Below are 19,459 nucleotides of genomic sequence, written 5' to 3'. Positions count from 1 at the left end.
CAAATTTTTTGAGACAGGGATTTTGGGTTTTCATGAGCTGTTTGCCAAAATCATGAGTATTAAAACAACAAAAGACCTGAAATATTTCAGTTGGTGTGCAATGAATCTAAAATATGACTTTAATTTTTATCATTACATTATGGGAAATAATTAACTTTATCACAATATGCAATTTTTTTGAGAAGGACTTATATATAAATGAAAAAAGAGCACATACTATGTTGAGGCTTGCAAAAGTATTCACATCCCTTAATATTTTCCCTATTTTGTTACATTACATCCACAAACAAAATTTTTGTCATTGGAATTTAATGTGAAAGACCAACACGAAGTGGCAATTTGAAGTAAACAGAAGATTATATACAATTCAATACATTTTTTAGAAATAAACTGAAATGTGCAGTGTTCAAAAGTATTCAGGCCCCCTGAGTGCCCAGTACTTTGTGGAACCACCTTTTGCTGCAATTCCAGCTCCAAGTCTTTAGGGTTTGTCTCTACATCTAGTGACTGAAATTTTTGCCCGTTCTTGTTGCCAAACAGGTCAAGCTCAGTCAGATTAGATGGAGAGCATTTCTGAACAGCAATTTCAGACCTTGCCACAAATTCTTGATTGGATTCAGGTCTGAACTTTGACCTGAATCCAATCAGGTCAAAGTTGTAGCCCTGGCTTTATGTTTGGGGTCGTTGTCCTGCTGGAAGGTGAAGCTCTGCCCCATTCTTAAGTTTTTTGCAAACTCCAACAGGTTTTCTTCCAACATTGCCCTGTATTTGTCTGCATCCATCCTCCCTGTCCATGCTGAAGAGAAGCACTCCAGAGTGTGATGGTGGCACCACCATATTTGACAGTCAGGTTTATGTGTTCAGTGATGTGCAGTATTAGTTCTCCAGTTTGACCAAAAAGTTCAGTTTAGGTCTTTATTAGGGCTAATTTAGGGCTGTGTCCTTAATAAATCTGTGGAAAAAATTAATCTTGTGGAAAACTGAGAGCGGCGGAGATATCAATGGCTTATAACCTGGTGCGGCTTATATATGTACATTTCCAGTTTTTTTTTTAAACTTTGTGGATGCAGTTTATAGACTATAAGCTGCATCCACAGGAAAATACGGTAATAGTTTTCCTGTGGACAGATGTTTATCTCTGCATCTGGTCCAGAGTTAACATGAGCCTCTTGGCTGCATCTCTGACTGGAAGTTTAGCTGGTTTAGCCTCATTTTGTAGGTTGTATCAGACTCTTTCCATTTAAAGATTGAACAGAGGTTTGTGAGATGTCTAAAGCTTGGTAAATCTTTTTATAGCCTAAGCCTGTGTTAAACATCTCCACAGCTTTCTCTGTGACCTGCCTGCTGTGTTCCTTGGCTTTATGATGCTGTTTGCTCTCTAATATTCTCAACTTCTAAAGCCAATTGGTTGTAGTCACAGAAAAGGGGGATAGGGGTTGTTTAGTGTCACAATGACATCCCCTTGAATGGGTAATGGACCCATGCTCTTTCCAACTACTACTGAGATTCACTGTCTTTTCCATCACTGTCTTGCTAGATAAAATCATAGACATAATATAAGGATAGACGCCTCATGGACCGCTCTCGCATATTGTCGCTGACAAGATTTAGGGCGGCCATCTTGGAGCGGTCCACCTCCAGGGGTGAAAGTAGTTTTAAATTCTTGGAGGTACTATGACAAAAATAAATAAATAAAAAAAAAAAAATATATATATATATATATATATATATATATATATATATATATATATATATATATATATATATATATGTGTGTGTGTGTGTGTGTGTGTGTGTGTGTGTGTGTGTGTGTGTGTGAGTGTGTGTGTTTGTGTGTGTGTGTGCGTGTGTGTGTGTGAGTTTGTGAGTGTGTGTGTTTTGGAGTTTCCTTGCTGATGAATTTTTTTGCGAAGCGCTAAAAGCTGGTAGCTCTTGAATTGCTACAGAATAAAGCTGTATTTCCTCCCTCAGCCCACTGGCTGCAATGTTGACACCTTGAGATGCCATGAGACCTAAATCCTGAACATCATGGCATGGAGTGCATCCCAGTTTTCCATGTCTGGCATATAATAATTAATTTTAGCTTTTAAACTGGTTCTATTGATCCTATTGATCCAGACAGAGGGATAATCAGTAGCCCAGCATCATGACCTGTTTGTTCTAAAATAAAAAATGGACGGTCTAGCCCTTTAGATATTTACTGAATGGGAAGCAGCATTTATCAGCCATTAGCTTCATATACAAAACAAAGTCGGAGTTAAAGGCTGTCTGTGTGAAGGTATCATGATCAAATTAATTACATGTCGCTTTGGACGAGTGTAGAGCATAGTGTGTATGTGTGATACGGCCCCTGTGTAAACCGGACAGAGAGAACTTCCGGGTCAGACCGATTGTCAACAATGAAATAATGAAACGCTAAATTAACAGCTCGTTTTCTTTTTTCTTTTTGCAATTGCCGTTTTTCTAATTTCGTTATAAAAACAAAAAAACACATGCTTGTTTTGTTTTTCCAATTTTATTTTGAAACGAAAAAACCAAAGAACGAACCATACACGGATTCATTTCGTTTCAGATTTTGGAAATCTGTTAATTTTAGTTCCACAAACACGATCAGGATACCTGACATCACCTGTACAGATACCCAACTGACGGAGAACCAATTTTTTTCGAGTCCTGACGCAAAAACTTTCTGTCGGTCTGGTAGTCCACTATGTATATTAGCATGAGTTTGTGAGACGGTAACCCACGTGATAGCTGTGCTGTGACGTAAAATGGGCATTAGCCAATGAAAGGCGGACCCTGTGGTAAGGTCCATGCCAAGTACACCTCGCTGCAGCAAACAGGAAGGGGCGGGACGGACCACTGTCAGTCTCTTACCTTATTTGGAAATGGGACCATTGCACTCCGGAAGTGAAGGGGGCGCTATTTCCTATATTATCCGCGTTCTCCCGTTTTAATTTTCTTTTGAAATCTGTGATATATCTTCAACTGTAGGAAGGAGTTTCATTCTCAGCATGCATTTCAACTTCTCTTTTTATTTACGTCAGCGCTGCTCACAGCTTTTAACAAATTCGAGAAGGTCCTCGCTGCAGCATGCAGAAAGGGGCGGGGACGGACCACTGTCAGCCTCATACCTTATATGGAAATGGGACCATTGCACTCCGGAAGTGAAGGGGGCGCTATTTTCCTAATTTCTAGTATAAATACCTTAAAGAAGCGGGTTTGAGATGCCGATTGAAAGAAGTTTGAGGGTTCATGTGTTCGGCACACGATCCAAAATGGAAAAGGCGCAAAGTCAGCAAAAGGTATTTTTACCTTCTTTAAAATTTTTATCACATAGTAAATCAATACGCTTTTCTAGATGACGTTGAGCATATAATAAACAGCTGTAGACTATTGAAATGCGTAATTCATGAAGGTAAGGTTAAATTTAGCATGTAGCATAGCTAATTATTTCCCTGCATGGCACCATTAGATAAAAATAGAAAAGTAAATAAAATGTATAATTGATAAGTGTATTTTATGCTCAAACTTTGTTTTTTTATTTTATTTAACAGATCCACGTTTCTATTTGTAACATTCGTAACGGAGAGAAGATTATTCCGTATTGCACGAATGACGGATATCTCCTGACTAGAAGCGATATTTTCACACTGGGATTATCGAAAGACATCAATGGGCTGGTGAGTCTAAATATATTTAGACTCACCAGTCTAAATATATTTAGACTGGAGTTCAAAGGTTCTGAACTCCTGTCTGAAAGCCGTTGAGAGAATATGCAGCGACAAGGTCAGTAAATTTAGGGAATCTACATGTGTTTCATAATTGAAAGATTGGACTCAAACAAATTCCATAAATGTGGCAATGACAAGGAATGCCAGGAATGGATGACAAAAAAGTATCTCTTTCCTCTGATCCTCTGAATTGTTCCCTCTTTTTTGTATTATTTCTCCAGGGCATCAAGGTTTTTGCAGGAAACAGTCATGTAGTACAAACCTGGTTTCCACCTCTATCCCTTGACCCAGCACTACATCTCCCAGTACATATTTTTGATAAATTAATTTTCAGCTTTGAATGTCAGATTCACCACAGTGTATTAATTTTGTGATTTAATTGTAAGCCGCAAGCACAAGATCTGGACTGGGTTCTGATACCTGTGTGGCGTCCTGGACATTGGACACTTTGCGTTAGTACAGTACTTATTTGATATTTACCTTCATATTTCCTGCATTTCAAAGACACTTGTTTAGTTCCTTTATTACTCTGCAGTAGTGTTCACCATCACTGTACTGTGCCATATTTTTTTCAGATTTTGAAGCCTAAGCACAGGGAGATTTTCTTTCTTGATTCTATCAGTGGCAGTGGGTTCTTGGATGAAAACCAAATCAAAAGATTAAAGTTTTATAGGAATAAGTTTGAAAGAGGCATTTAGAACAATGGAACCTTTGTTCCATTGTTCCACGGAGTCAAAGGTTCAGCATTAATCTTCATATTTATGTAACAATAAATATCCAAATTGAATTTGTGAATACATTTTAATGCCCGGAATCACGAAAAACACACATTTTGTAGGCAGTCTACTTTAAACATGAAATGGGTTAAAGCTGAACCATTGAGAGACTGTTATGTCTCGCATCTTTCTTGCATCATACATGTGTATAAGTTTTTATTTTGATACGTTGTGTTGTGAAACATGCCCTTGTTAATTTTTTCTTTAAAAACTTTGTATCATCAGGGAAGTCTGTTATCAGATGTCATCTGGACCATGGACAGAATTTGTTGGCAATGACATTAAGGTGAGATGTTATTGTTGGACAATTATAGTTCTTTAGAGCTACCAGACTGCTTATTTCCAATCATTCCTCCGTTCAATGTTTACAGTCAATAGTGTGGGTAAGGCTGTTGTCTTATACATTAATTTGATTGTTAAAGTAATTTAAATTTTCCCTCTTTTCTTGAATGTTCTCTCAAACACCACAGGGATTGCCTAAACAAGGACTGTCCAACAACTGTGGAATGTTTGTAGTGATGGTAACATCCACTTCCTCCCACCATTTTGTTGTATTGTTTGTATAGACATAATCACATTTTTCTCCACAGTATGCTCTCTACTTTGTGATGGAAGCACCATTTGATTTCACGGAGGTAAGGAAACAGATAAGACTGCATGCTTTTTGTTGGAGATGTCATTAAATGCGAACCTGTCATGTCCACAGAATGACATGATGACAATACGAAGATGGTGGACTCTCACTCTCCTGAGAAACTTCCCTGTGAAGTAAGAATAATGGTGCAATATACCACATCATCATACACATAAGTCAGTTTTTTAAAGAAAATCTTCAATTTGTCCTTTTAAAAGGACCAAAGAAGAACTACAAAATGAGAGAAAGCGGAAAAAAGTTCATGAGGGGGCAAAATATGAGGTATGGTTTAGTTCAAATTCATCAGTGTGTAGTTTTGAATCATGTAATTTCTATTATGTCCGTTCACAATGCAGTTTTATGCAATGCTTGATTGTTAAAATATGAAACAAAATCAGGATAGGACAGTTCAAAAGGTTGAAACTGTTTTGATGTTGTTTGGACTTGGGCTCATCTTTCACTTTCAAAATATCTATATTTTTTACAGACTCTGTGTGCTGATGACCACACCTATGCAAAAGCAACTGAGGCACAAATTGAGGTTAATTTTTAAAATGTACACATAACTATTATTTTTGATTTGTATTTATTTATGTGCAATTGACACTTAAACCAGAAATGATTTTTTTTTAAACAGGAAAATATATTTTTTGCACATCATTTTTTTATGACAGTAGAGATGGAAAGGGTAAGACACTGAGAGATACAACGTGTTAATTACTGTTTTATGCTTCTCACCATGCAGGTACAAATGATGCCACCAATTTTGCAGGTAAAGATACATTCATAATCATATGCGTCATAGCCATTATTCTGGTGATAGTCTTGCAATGCACCTGTTTTTCTGTAATTTTCAGATGCCTTTGGATGTACTGGAAGCTGTTCTCCAGAGGTGATACTAGCACAGGGAGATGCAGCTTACCTCACCTTGGCATTAACCTGCAAGCGCTTTAAAGCCATTGTGTCTGACCCAGTGTTCAGGAAGAGGACTCGCTTTGCTTGGCTGGATGGTAAGAACCTTTGACTTTTTTCCACATAAAACATGTTAAATTAGATTTAAACTACATGAAATTTATCATTCATTTACAGGTGAGATCAACTGGGGTAAATTTTCAAAGTCATTCAAGGCAGAAAACCGGATTCCTTTTGCAGTTGTTACGTGTTCTTCCTGTAACCGGCAATATAAAGACTGTGTGGGCTTCACTGGAAATGGAAGACGAGGAGATTACCCTCGTTACTACTGTGATGGCAGACCTGGACACTGCCCTGGATGTCAGTACTGAATGCAAGGAGAATAATAGTTGTTTTCCACAGTCTTTCACACATTTCAGTTGTCACACATTGTTCTTTTTTGGTGACATCTTTGTAAATCTGTTCTGCTGACATTTGGATTTGTTCTGTCATCCTTTAGTTTTTCACAATGTGTTCTTTAAACATTATGTAAATTTTTTAGTGTTCCTTTTGTTGTAGTTCAGTTGATTTATATTATTTAGTTTTTTGGTAGAACTGTTGTTTCCAGGAAAAGTAACATTGTGGCTCTAATATATTAAAGAGAAAGTAGAACCAATAAAGTAGTTGTAAATATATTGTAACAGCATTGTTTAACAATTGGATAACCTTGTTTTAAAATTTTGAAATACAAGCAAAGATAATACCTTTCAGTATTTCATGTGTAACGTTTCATATACTTTAACAATGACTGGAAGAAATAAAAATTGTCTTTGCAAACCTCAGTCGTTTATGTTTTAGCAATCAGAATCAACAGTTTTTATTTAAATAAAGCAACCAAATACAGAAACATGTTCAGTTAGAAACATACCATAATACAAAGATTAAAGGTATGCTGAGCGACGGTGGAGACCGGGTGGAGGTGATGGAAACTCGGGTGAGGAGCAGTTGTTCACATCAAGCCGGACTTTATGAAGGGTAATTCAAGAAGATGAGACCGGCGCCGATAGGCTGAGACGGAGGCGCATGATGAGCTGATTGGCTGAATTGAAGAGCGTTAGAATGTACACATAAGCCTGATTTATTTATCTGGTGACTTCAAAGAAGCTTCATACAGAAACAATGATTAATCCACAGTGGATCATTCTCTTGTCAAATAAACTTTCTAAAACCTACTTTCTCTGAGTGTTTCCAGTTTGAAGCTACATTTAAAGTTTTACAAAAGTCTCTCTGGGTTTTGCAACAATTGAATATTTGAGCGCAGTTTGTGAATCAAATACAACTGGTAGAGTTGATATAGAATTTCTAAATTGAATAGTGGGACACCAGTCCAGTGTCTTTTATCAGATTACTGGTTAAGCTGGAGTCCTTACAGGAAAGGTTTCCAATGAGACTTTATGGTAAACAATGACAATAGTTGAGCTCACCTGCAACCAAGCATAATAGTTTTTGGCACTAGTTATATTTTATATTTAAATTTATTTATTATAAGAGTACGTTTCACTACATCACAATCTATTAATTGAACTACAGCGTTCTTGAAGTATTTGGTATCTGTTTTCTTAATCTAGGATGGACTGGTGATCTGCCCAGGGTCATGCGTGCGTGTATGATAATTAATGGATGGATAAATGTGTTCCTAAATATTTTTTAAGCCTTTTGTTTCAGCTAGATTGGGTGACAATAGATAAATACATATACATAATAATTCATTATTGTTGCTTGTTTTAAGTTGTTTATTACTAATGTGATTTTAACATTAAAAAACAATAGTTTTAATTATTTTTTTAAAGGGACATACCACGTTACATTTTTATTTCTATTATTATTATCAATATTATTATTATTATTAACGCGGCTGGTACAGGAAATAGCGCCACTAGCGCCCCCTTCACTTCCGGATTGCAATGGTCCCATTTCCATATAAGGTAAGAGGCTGACAGTGGTCCGTCCCCGCCCCTTTCTGCATGCTGCAGCGAGGTGTACTTGACAAATTCCGTAGCTTTCTGTGTAATTCTAAATCTGCTTCTTAGTCGCATCTTTTCGGGCCTGGTACTGCCTCTAGTGGCGTGGTGGTGGTAACACAACTAATATAATGATGTCGCTAAACGAGAATACCACAAAATCTTTATTATTTACTATTAATTTCGTAACGTGAAAGATAAATTATCTTCTAAAATACCACAGAAATGTGTCTTCTTTCTTTTGTGATGCAAGAGCAATGTTTTGAATCACAAATCCAACCCATCACCCTGATGAGTCCAGGATGAACCACAATGAATTCAAAGAGCCAAAGGATGATCACCTTTTGCAGGCAAAACAGAAACAGAAGCAGACACTTTGACTTCAGCGTTTTCACGTGGAAGTTTCTGTAAGTTCTCTGGGTTTACAGGTCAATCTGTCTCTGGCTGTGTAAGGACTGCAGGACTAGATGACACAACCATGTAGTGTCATTAGAAAAGGCTCTGCCTTGACCTCTCTGGAGGCCAGGTCTGTGGGGTAATGTGTTGTGTTCACATATCTCCACTGGGACGTGCCAGAAGCCCTGAGAATCTCTGACACTGTTCACCACAAAAACATGGAACCTGTTTAGACAGTAAATAAACAGGTTCCATGAATACAGACCTGATAATCTTCAAATTCTCCTTTTTGCACTTCTGTCGCTGAGATAAAGCAGTTTGGGCCCTCTCAGCTGCAACTCTCATTAAATACAATATTTCTACATGATTCTAATTTCAAACCACTAGAACTATCCCTTCTACCCTCAGCATGGTTTGTTCTCCCTGCTCCCGTCTGGGAAAAAAATTCAGCAGCTTCAAATGCAGAACAACCAGATTCCACAACAGCTTCATCCCTCATGCCCTAAGAATTCTAAACTCCCATTAATTCAATCTTTTATTATATATATATTTACATTATACTTTACTTATTTCCTTTTTATTTTTATTGGAGCCCTGCAACAAAATTTAATTCAATTTGTACATTTTTAAATGTAAAATTTAATGACAATAAACTCCGTCTATGCCTTTAGGCATTCAAAGGTGTTTAGACAGTAAATAAGGTTTAACATAGAGTACATGAGAATCTTCAAATTTTCCTTTTTGCACTTCTGTCGCAGAGATAAAACTGTTTTGATCTTCTCAGTTGCAACTCTCATTTAATACAATATTTTCCATGTGGTTCTAGTTTCAAATCATTACAGTTGTTCCTTTTAAGCATTCTGACAGTAAATAAAGTTGAATTTCGAATATAGAAAAAAAACTAAATGTATGTCTGCACTCACTCAAACTTTGTCCAGAGGCATGAAAGAATTGTTCATCATGCTGAATAATAATGGGAAAGTTATTTATTTAAAACTTTCCTAACCAATTAATCGACTTCAATTAATGCTAGTGACATGTTACACCAGGACTAAAGCAGTCTGTAGATTAGCTTAGGTCGAACTTCCTCCTTAGAGTTATTGACAGGAACTTTAATAACACACTCCACCAGTGAACATGGGGAGCATGTCCATCCAGTGGTGCAGTCAGTGCTCCTCATGAAGATGTGCGACTTCTCTGGTGGGCCTTCCTGAGCAGGTAGACCAGACCTTGTGTAACAAACGGCCACAGCATGAACAGTAGAACTGACTGACACGACACATCAAATGGCCACCATGTCTCCTCCTGGGAAAAGCAAAAACAACAAATCACTGCAGATCACCAAACAGTGTTTTCTATCTGACACAGGCAGCAGCAACTGTAAATTCAGCTAACACAAACCAGAATGATATTCAACAGAACTTACATTTTCATTTGTTGTACCAGTAGAAGCGGCTATGAATTTTTTGGATGATTTTTGTGGCCTATGAATAACTATAATAATTGCTAGCAGCAACCATTAATAAAACACATCAATTTATTTAAAATGTTGTGTTTACTCTGTTTATTGATTGTAACATATTTGTTTGCATTTTTAAGTTTGTTTCTCTGCAGACAGCAGAGCTGCTCACCTGGCTTTCTGACTCAGTTAAATCAAGACAAAAGCAAACCTTCAGAACTAGGTTTTATGGACCAGTACCATCCAACATCTCCTATCAGAACATTAGCTCCTCACCTGCTGTGAAGCTGCGTCTGCACACTGCAGGCATGGTCTCCAGTCTGAGCCCTTGGTGGGTCACACACACAAACCAGCAATAATCACTTCAGAACATTGAAGAAGCATTTGTGAAAAAGCATGCAACATGAAACAGAATGAAATGAAGCCTTAGACATGATTCTGCATCAGCACACAAACTTACATGGGTGGCAGCAAGCCTCTCCACCACCTCCAGTCTGTCCATCACACTCCTCATGTCCTCTCTGAGCCTCCGTAGAGCCAGGATTATCTGTTGCTGCAGGTGTGTCTCGTGCAGCCTCTCTGCTCCACCCTCTGAGCCGTCCCCACCTCCGCGTCCTGCACCCCCACCACCACCAGGGGCCATCCGCCTTGGGCTTCCCTGTGGAACACCACCTATGGATCATACAAGGTTAGATGAATCTAATATAACAACCAGACACAATGATATAACCTTGTCATTAAGCTACACTGCTGGTTTGTAAACTGAGCCCCAAACAACCTCATTAGATAATCATGTTTTGGGGAATCCAGCAGAAAAGACTGGAGTGTGTAACAAAATACATGGCAACATAATGAAAGAACCTCCTGTGCATAAATTGAAGCAACATCTCAAGACATCAACCATGAAGGGGAAGTTGAGGCTGAAGCGGGTCTTCCAAGTGGATGATGTCCCTCGGCATACCACCAGGTCAGTCACAAAGAGGCTGACGGACAACAGAGTCCATGTTTCAGAGAGTCCATCACAGAGTCCTGGTCTCAGTGCCAGAGAACTATAAGGGGCCGAGCTGAATTGGTGTGGGATTTTAAATCATTTCAATGGTTTATTTGTCTTAAGTCCATTTTGATGCCTACTGCAGATTTTCTGCCCAGGTCCTTCTGCAAATGAGATCTAAAGGGTTTTAATCTGGTTAAGTAAAGGAAATTAAACAATGTTGTCAACAAACCAGACTCAATTAATGGTGATACAAAACAAGATCAAAGCAGATGACATGCTGATAAATTAACCATTTGCTCACTGTGGAACATTTAACCAAGCAGAGAAAAAACACATTTGGAAATCACTGGTAGCAGCATTTGGAGCTGCTACCCAAACATAACAACAACTGGCTGTAGAAAAAGAAAAGTTCTAGAAGAACTTTTTTTTTCTTTTAGTAAAACGTTTTTAAATGAATCAGATAATAATTAGTATTATCAAAGAATAACAGCTTACGTTCTCTCCAGCCGTGGTAGGAACCTTCCCGCCCGCTGTGCCAACCTCTCCGGGGCTGACATTTCCCATCCTCTGCTCCTTCTCCACCTTGACCAGCGCCGACCTGCCTTCCCTCCAGGTGAGTCCCTTGACCAGGAGAGGACTGTGGGTAAATGCTGCTGTTGTGAAAGCCGTTTGACTTGACAACTGGAATCTGTGATAAATAGAAAACTTTTACATTTTACTTCATGAATATTGTATCTTTATGTGTATTTTAATTGTTAGGACATGTCTCGCTGTGCTGTGGAGATGATGATGGTACCACCATACCTTGATGTTGCTCAGTTGTTCCACTGAATCCACAGAGTCACAGAAGATTTCACTCTCTGAGTCGCTGGTCAAGACCAAACCCTCAGATGTCCCAGAGTCTGCAACAGTTCAACTCAGTTCACTTAAACTAATGTCCTTTCAAGGCACCTTAAAAGACAAACAGATCTGTTGTGTATGTAGAAATATGTAATCAAATAAATTCAGTCAAATCCTCCTGAGCATGCATGTGGTGACAGTGGAAAGGAATAACTTTATTTTAACAGTATTAAGCAGGAGCCTTCAACAAATATGCTGCAGTCTTAGAGATGAGGTTAAAATAATCAGAAAAAAGAATTAAAATTTATCAGTGAGGAACATCTACTTAAGACACGCTTTACCATAGCATTTAGAGCACAGAATAAAGTTTATTCCATTAACAAAACTCTTAACAGTCTGAGAAAATGTCAAAGATAGATAAATGCCGACCTCACGATCATCTGAACACAACAGTGATCAACGGTATAACGACAACATGTTAGTCTGTATGAAGGTTTTTGTCATCATTACATCATATGCTTAGTGGTTAAATCAAAAATTTATGCATCAAGCAGAGACCAAAACAGTAAATATGAGCTGTGGCTACAAAATGGCGGTTTCAGTGTAAAGCAGTAAAATGGTCCTACTACCAACAAAATTTAGTTTCCACGGTTTGGTTTAGTTTTTGTTAACGTGTGTCCTGTGTTGTTCATGCGAGATTTGCTGAACTGAGAGCTTTTGATGAAACATTTCTTCTATTGATGATGTCGTAATGTGAACAAGGATGTTTCCACAAGAACACAAGCTGTCTTTAAAGGACATCTAACATTTGTTCACTCGGAAGCTTGTGTGACAATTAATTCAACACCAAAAGGACACAGACAGAAACATGACAGCTTGAGACAACCTTCCCATCATGCCTTTGTCCTGCTGTACCTTTAGGAATACTGTTGGTAAGCAGGTGGGCTTCGTCAGTCATGTTCAGCTCCGGCTCTGGATCAGAGTTCTCTAAACACTCCTGAGGTGGGTCCTGCTCCTCACCTTGAAGCTTCACGTCTGCTGAACCGTCAACCTGCTGCCTGCCTTTAGGACCTGAATGAGATGCAAACATTTAGAAAACAATGGCAGAAGATATGTGGTCATATACAGCTGGCTAGAGTTCTCAGACAGTATACATGTCAGAAAGCTAGGATCAGTCACCTTATTGTTCCAATTATGTCGATTCACCTCTAACACAATTAGAGATACAGGTAGTACATAAAACCAACTGTTCATTAGAGAGAATTCATTCCTCCTGTGCTGCCTTCAGGTCTAGAAGATAAGAATCCCACCAAAATGTTCTCTACGCCCACACCCAACCACCTTCAACGAGTGTGAGCAGTGAAGCTGGAGGCAGCGGCATGTCGTCAATGGCCCTGTAGAGAGGCTCGAAGTGGTGGAAGAACGACGCTGTTCTCTCATCCATGGGCATGGTGTGGATGACCTGCACACATCCAGGACACACTCAGCTCAGGGGCTCCTGCTCTCCTCAAAACACATCAAGTCACATTTCAAACAAATAGAACAAATTCACAATGGTTGTGTCAAAATTGACAGCAAATATAAAAAGAATGAAAGAAAATGTGAACATTTGTTTCTTTTTAGAAAGCAGTGTTAAATATCAGTAGGATAGAATCTGGAGGAATTTTGTTTAAAAGGACAAGAGAGTCTATCTAAGGCAACAACATGCGTCATCACTAACAGCTGACAGAACATCATAGAAAAAGCGTCCAGCAACACAACTCTAGTGAAGGACCAGCTTCAGAGAGGTGGACAGGAAATTACAGCAGAGATCTGTGGAACCTGACATGGAAAAAATGCTGACTGTACCTCTTGTGCCACTTTCTTCATTTCTTCCACATATGCTGCCATGGCGGTTTCCTGACTCATCTCCCCCAGGCAGCTCCACGCATCCCTGAAACAAGCCCACAGGAGGAAGTGTTTAAAAAACACTGGTGCTGAACTCTTCATTACCAGAATCCCACAGCCGAAACATTGGACAAATTTTGTTGGGTGAACTGGCGTTGATGAACCTGAAGGACCCAGGAGAAGTCATCTGTTGAAAAGCTGTCACCTCATTGATAATTATGAGCAAGAATTTATGTGCATGTATGACAAGACAAGACAAGATAAATAGATAAGCCATGTATCCTACCATGTTTTGGACCAAGCAGTCGTTTGGTATTGTTCCTTGATCTAATTCAAACACCAGAGATGCTAATGGAATTTGCCTAAATATTATGGATAAAAAGGCACACTGACCACTTGTAGCGACCCACTGGGTCCCAGAAGCCAGGCCGAGGCACTGTACACGGTCCACACACTGCCTGCTTGTACAGACTGTAGAAACGCAGCATCACCTCATACGAAGGTCTGTAGGAACCTGCAGATCAACAGATTCATCATATACAATAACATAATGAAAATGCATAAAGGAAAACAATACAAATTTATTTTCATTGTTTAATTAATTCACCATCTGAAGCAACAATTTTAATTCAGTTAATTTACACAGCAGTAATTCTTCCAATGTGATTGTTCCTATTCCTTCGGTGTATTACAAGCCTGGCGGGCCACCAGGCTTTACTCGTGTCCCCACCAGACTAAGCACTGCTTATTTATTGAAGTCTTTTTAAAATGTTTGCATTTTTTAAAAAGATTTTATAGTTAGTGTTCAGGTATTAATCTTCCAGTCTTCCAATAACACATAATTATCAAGTGATATTTTCAAATTTCCTGTAAACTTTAAGCATTTTTTAATTCAAAAACATGGCGGGCTGCCGGATGAATGATGCACTAGCACCTAACCACCGGGCTTAGCAAGTTTTCTGGGGGAAACATTGCATATACAGAAAACTATAATCCAGCCAATCAAATAATATTGACAGACTCAAACATTAAAATTTCACAATTAGGGCCATATAATGCCATACCATGGATATTCTTACCATCATTTCTATTTAGTTTGATTTCTGGTGTTATGCTAAACCCAAAAATTTGCTTTTTTTTTCTCTCCCCAAGTTTGGAAATTGTTACTATATTCAACTCGTGTTTTATAATTACAAATGATCGATTCAGGACTGTATTATCTGATAAGATTGCACTATTGAAACTAAAACACCAGGTCGGAAGTGAGAGGGGAAGCCGTACCGTTTTTGGGGAGTTTGTGGATGACATCAACGGCAGCCTGAAAGCGCCTCTGATGATCCACGGCAGGCTCTGCCATGGCCAAGACTGGCATGATCCCAGCTCAGGCTAACAGGAGCTGGTGGGGGAGGACAGACAGGACAACAGCATCTCACACCGATGCCTGGACACAGCACAGAGAACTCACTGTGGGCAGTATCATGTTACTGAATATCTGAGCAACACTGACCGCATACAGTCCACTCAGCTGGGACCTTTCAGCTCCCTGTCCGGACTGGTGCAGCTTAACGTCGTTAGCTTACACTTCGTCCTGTCTCTAGAACTCTCCTTCTGGTCTCATTTCCTCCGCCAGCAGCCGCCCGGCCTCCGTAGAGACACACAGATGTCTTCAGCTTAGAAAAGTGTCAGAGTTTCAATGTTCGTCCTGGAGACAGACTTGCTGAGATCAGGTTAACGTCAACGTCACACAATACTTCCGTGTTAGATCACGTGACAAGCGTACCACCGGCACAACCTTAGACCATAGGCTCTCGCCTATTGTCGCTGACGAGATTTGGGCCGCCATCTTGGAGCGGTCCACCACTCCACTCAGCCTTATGTGTTTAGCAGCACAATGACGTATCGGCGCATTTAATCAATCATAACACGCTTTTTTGTTACTGGAAACCATATTCAATCATCTATCAAAGTTACATTTATAAACAATTGTATTATTTAAGTATGTTTTTAATACATAGTTCAGCATATTTAAATATGCTTAGTGGCTATAACAATAGAATAGGAATGGAATATTCTGATATTGATGTATGATGAGCAGATTACAAAGCACACAGCCGTTCATAATTTATTTAATAAATTATTTAGTAATATCAAATCAATACATATTTATATAACTATACAAACACAATTAAATTATGATTAATAATGGCACAAATAATGATTAATACTAAATAATATATATTGGATACATGTTTGTATATATATATGTGTGTGTGTGTGTGTGTGTGTTTTTCAGCCGACTAGTTCTAGCTTCAGAGATTCAGCAGCTGAGATTGAGTCCAAAATCTGATGTGATTCATCCTGCAGTGAATCCGTCTCTCTTTATAGATTCTCCCTCTTCTTCCTCACATCATGTCTTTAGGAAACTTTCAAAACAAAAACGGAAGATTTGGGATGTATCTTAGTGAAAGAATTACATATTTGAAAGAATTACAAACTTTGCTGGTGAATGTCATAACACATAATATAAGTTTTATAATATATGTTACATTGTTTCATTTCTAATGTAGGCTCTTGTGTCAGATAATCTAAGTCAATGTTAGAGAATAATTAATTGTTTTAGATTTACAGAATCTCAGTTATCCTTCATAGCGGCTGAACCCGTATTACACCAAACACTGTATCTAATATTAGCTGGACATAAATACAGTAAAGTAATATTCTAATCACAATATATACACAATAATATGTCCATCTTACTTGTGAAATGTTGTCTGTTGAGCCTCACATCAATAGTCCATAGATCAGAACAACAATATCCCAGGTGAAAAAAAGTATACTTTAGTATACAAATTTTTTACATACTTTAGTATACTTTTATCAATGTACTTAAACTGTACTATTTTGGCACAACTAATTTTGTGCTTAGTATACCTTAGTAGTATTTAAATAGTATTAAATTACAACTAATAGTATATTTTAGTATACTATACGTACTTTTTTGGAATAACTTCAAGTGTACTTAAAGTATACTTTTTAAATATAATATTTCAGATTATATTTTGATATAATTATTATATTGTCAGTGTAATAATTCTGTCTCAGAATTATATTAAAAAATATATTTCATATACTTCAAATATATTTTAAATATACTATTATTATATTAGTAATGTATTTAAATTACACCTAATTTTTATTTTTGATTTCCTGCTATAGCAGGAAATCAAAAATAAAATAAACTACAATTATAAATAAACTACAATTTTAATTACTCGTGAAAGTCTTTATTCCTACGTACCTATTTTGTACTTTACATGCATAACTACACTGCAGTACTTAAATTGTTTTAGGCTACAATTACATGGAAAGATCATTTACACAAGATGCCCAAGGTAATTCAAATATTTTGTTTTATTACCGACATTTTAAAATTGTCCAATTTTACTCACAACTTTATAAACTTTACATAAATTATCAGTTTACACATCAAAAGTGAACACATGAACATGAAAATTTAAGTGTGACAATAAAACATAAAGTGAGGATCAATGACAGAACATTCCTGTTCACTGCACCTTACAGAAACCTACAAAAATTAACAATAGAGCAATTAAACATAGAAAGCATTGTATTTTAAAGAAGACAGAAAAATGGCAAATAAAAAAATAATACAATTTTAAGACGTTTTGTACTCGCTGTATATGTGACATCATCAGAACTGATGATGATTGGGACCAGATGCCTGGGGTGGAAAAACATTTCTGGGCGTCTTCTTTGCCTGTTTATGTTAGAAGTAGAAAAAAATAGTCAGCAATGTCATAGAATCAGTTGATGTTGGCATTAACTATGAATCTGTTATAAGTGTGGACTTAAGGAGACAAACTACCTTAAAATCTTTCCATCCATGATCTGAACACACCGATCCAGGGTGGTGAGGGGGGCTGGTGGTGCCCATCTCCAGCAGCCATCAGATGAGAGGCAGGGTTCACCCTGGACAGGTCACCAGTCCATCACAGGGCCCTGAAAGCCAACAACAAATAAAAAAAATGAAAGATAAATGTTAGATTAACAAGGAGAGAAAAATTCTTTCCAGTTATCTTTAAATCAAATCATGTTTATTAAGCACTTGGTGTTGGTAACACAGCAGTTTTTGTTGTTGAAAATGTAGCTAGCTCCTCAGTGAAAAAACAAACTTACATCATGAAGACGATGTGGAGGTTCATCTTCAGAGCTGGTTGGTGATCTGGTGGAGACAGAGCTTCTTCTGAGACAGAAAAGTCTTTAGTTTCCCAACACCTGATTTCTCTGGCTTCCTCTTTCATCTTCATTTGCTTAGTTAGACTGCAAACATATGTTGAAGATAAAAACATTGATGAGCAAGTTATAACAACAACCTCACAATATCAAAGTCTCTCCGTCTTATGGAGCTTAATTAAAACCAGGTTATGTTTATGAATAAAAGTATAAGTCGCAACAAACAGCCTCCATGCAGTTATAACATAAAGCTGAATGATTCCTATTGTAGTAATCATACAAGTCACAATAAAATTGATAAATTATTTAAGAAACCAACGTAAGTTATATATCTTTACTGCACTGTTTATAGTTAAATGAAGATAATTAATAAGCAAACTTACCACCAGCTAGCAACACTTAGCAGCCTTCATCCCTCCGGGCTCCTTTTGTGACACACATTTCATTTCCATCAGTTGTTGTCCCGTTGTGTTGTCGTCTAACTCGGACTAGAACGTCACCAGCTTGAATTTACCAAAATTAGTAACTATTGTCGAGGCCCTCTCTACTTTTAAGGCAATATTATGCGAGTAAAAATGGCGAATTTGAACAGCGTCTGTTATCTTCCCTGCTTCAAGTTCTCTTTGGGGCGTTTTTTTTAAATAAATGAAAATGTGCAACACCGCCACCATCTGGTCTGGAGTGTGAACTGGAGCTAATGCCGCTGATTATAAGGTTTTACATCACACATCTGAAAATTGATTGGATACTTTCTTAAAAATTACATCACGATTATCATTTTTTTATAGTATGCAATTTTACTTAATAGTAAAAGATTATTAAGGCACTTAAAATACATATTCATTCATAATTTGTTCACTTAAAGTATACTTTTATTTAATATATTAAAAGTGTATTTTAGTACAATTATGTTTAAGTGTGTTTAAAGTTCTAATTTCGAAATTGGTACAAGTGTATTTTTAGTATACTTCAGATATACTTATAGGTAGTACACTTAATATTTAGTATACTTAAAGTGTACTTTCATAAATTTAAGTATGTTTGAAGTATACTAAAGTATACTTTTTTCCACCTTTTTTGTACATACAGCATTTGCTTTATTGTAAAGACAATAGGATCCACCTACACACCAAGTGGCTGGGGAGAATGTGGGTGGTGGGGAACCAATACTAATCAGGCTTAATTATTATATTTCATCATAACATATTTATGAGAGGCATGTTAATAGATATAACAAATACTAAAGTAAGAAATTTGCTCCAAAAATTAATTATTCTTTTTCAGTCTTCCCCACAGTCTTTTCATGTAAACAGAAAGCAACATCTTTGAGCAAATGGTAAATGATAAATAAACAGAAAATCAAGTGCTTAGTTTGGAGTCTGTTATTTACAACTATTAGATAGGAGGGACAAACAGCAGCAGATATAAAATATTGGAAATTAATGTCCCAGACCGTACCTGATGACTTTCACCGCTGGAAATAACTGAATGCTCAGATAAAGAAAAGTGGGCAACGTTCAACAGCGGATTATGGTTCCCCCGGTTTTATTTTGAAAATCTGCTGAGGAGGACT

General features: G+C 37.5%; 2 protein-coding genes and 2 long non-coding RNA genes across 10 annotated transcripts in view; 2 read left to right on the top strand and 2 right to left on the bottom strand.

Annotated features, from left to right (window-relative positions):
• Positions 1 to 11,927, top strand: part of LOC103482124 (uncharacterized) — a 48,389-nt gene extending 36,462 nt beyond the window's left edge. For both annotated transcript variants that reach the window (XR_536390.2, XR_014085144.1), the window contains exons 2-5: positions 10,052 to 10,599; positions 10,793 to 10,878; positions 11,412 to 11,518; positions 11,665 to 11,927. This is a non-coding gene — a long non-coding RNA (uncharacterized LOC103482124). The remainder of the gene's footprint in view (positions 1 to 10,051; positions 10,600 to 10,792; positions 10,879 to 11,411; positions 11,519 to 11,664) is intronic.
• Positions 1,789 to 6,877, top strand: LOC103461531 (uncharacterized). Of its 4 annotated transcripts, XM_081600952.1 has the most exons (13): positions 1,791 to 3,683; positions 3,742 to 3,789; positions 3,956 to 4,039; positions 4,121 to 4,186; positions 4,736 to 4,796; positions 4,981 to 5,031; positions 5,101 to 5,145; positions 5,217 to 5,278; positions 5,363 to 5,426; positions 5,632 to 5,685; positions 5,890 to 5,916; positions 6,002 to 6,154; positions 6,234 to 6,877. In XM_081600952.1, exons 5-12 carry the CDS (start codon positions 4,752 to 4,754, stop codon positions 6,038 to 6,040), a joined length of 387 nt encoding a protein of 128 aa, XP_081457078.1. In that variant the 5' UTR covers positions 1,791 to 3,683; positions 3,742 to 3,789; positions 3,956 to 4,039; positions 4,121 to 4,186; positions 4,736 to 4,751; the 3' UTR covers positions 6,041 to 6,154; positions 6,234 to 6,877. The 4 variants fall into 4 exon arrangements, 2 of the variants coding, with proteins under 2 accessions (XP_081457078.1, XP_081457079.1); XR_014085143.1 differs by having other exon boundaries at positions 1,789 to 3,305; positions 3,558 to 3,683; positions 4,121 to 4,796; positions 4,981 to 5,145; XR_014085142.1 differs by having other exon boundaries at positions 1,790 to 3,683; positions 4,310 to 4,796; positions 4,981 to 5,145.
• acbd4 (acyl-CoA binding domain containing 4) lies at positions 9,421 to 15,492 on the bottom strand. Of its 2 annotated transcripts, none has more exons than XM_008438076.3 (11): positions 15,213 to 15,492; positions 14,914 to 15,073; positions 14,026 to 14,146; positions 13,594 to 13,678; positions 13,087 to 13,207; positions 12,661 to 12,816; positions 11,710 to 11,807; positions 11,401 to 11,593; positions 10,372 to 10,583; positions 10,188 to 10,238; positions 9,421 to 9,757 (listed from the first exon to the last, which is right to left on the bottom strand). In XM_008438076.3, exons 2-11 carry the CDS (start codon positions 15,002 to 15,004, stop codon positions 9,629 to 9,631), a joined length of 1,257 nt encoding a protein of 418 aa, XP_008436298.1. In that variant the 5' UTR covers positions 15,005 to 15,073; positions 15,213 to 15,492; the 3' UTR covers positions 9,421 to 9,628. The 2 variants fall into 2 exon arrangements, with proteins under 2 accessions (XP_008436298.1, XP_008436297.1); XM_008438075.3 differs by having other exon boundaries at positions 14,914 to 15,028; positions 15,140 to 15,491.
• A 1,533-nt stretch (positions 15,493 to 17,025) lies between these two features.
• On the bottom strand, positions 17,026 to 19,427 carry LOC145549166 (uncharacterized). 2 transcript variants are annotated; one of them, XR_014085146.1, is made up of 4 exons: positions 18,270 to 19,427; positions 17,830 to 17,973; positions 17,519 to 17,652; positions 17,026 to 17,410 (listed from the first exon to the last, which is right to left on the bottom strand). It is a non-coding gene; the product is annotated as an uncharacterized LOC145549166 (long non-coding RNA). The 2 variants fall into 2 exon arrangements; XR_014085145.1 differs by having other exon boundaries at positions 17,830 to 18,742.
• Positions 19,428 to 19,459: the final 32 nt, after the last annotated feature.

The sequence above is a fragment of the Poecilia reticulata genome, chromosome 19 (assembly GCF_904066995.2).
Source record: "Poecilia reticulata chromosome 19, P_reticulata-male-v2, whole genome shotgun sequence".
NCBI classification, from domain to species: domain Eukaryota; kingdom Metazoa; phylum Chordata; class Actinopteri; order Cyprinodontiformes; family Poeciliidae; genus Poecilia; species Poecilia reticulata.
This window is presented reverse-complemented; position numbering and strand designations above follow the sequence as displayed.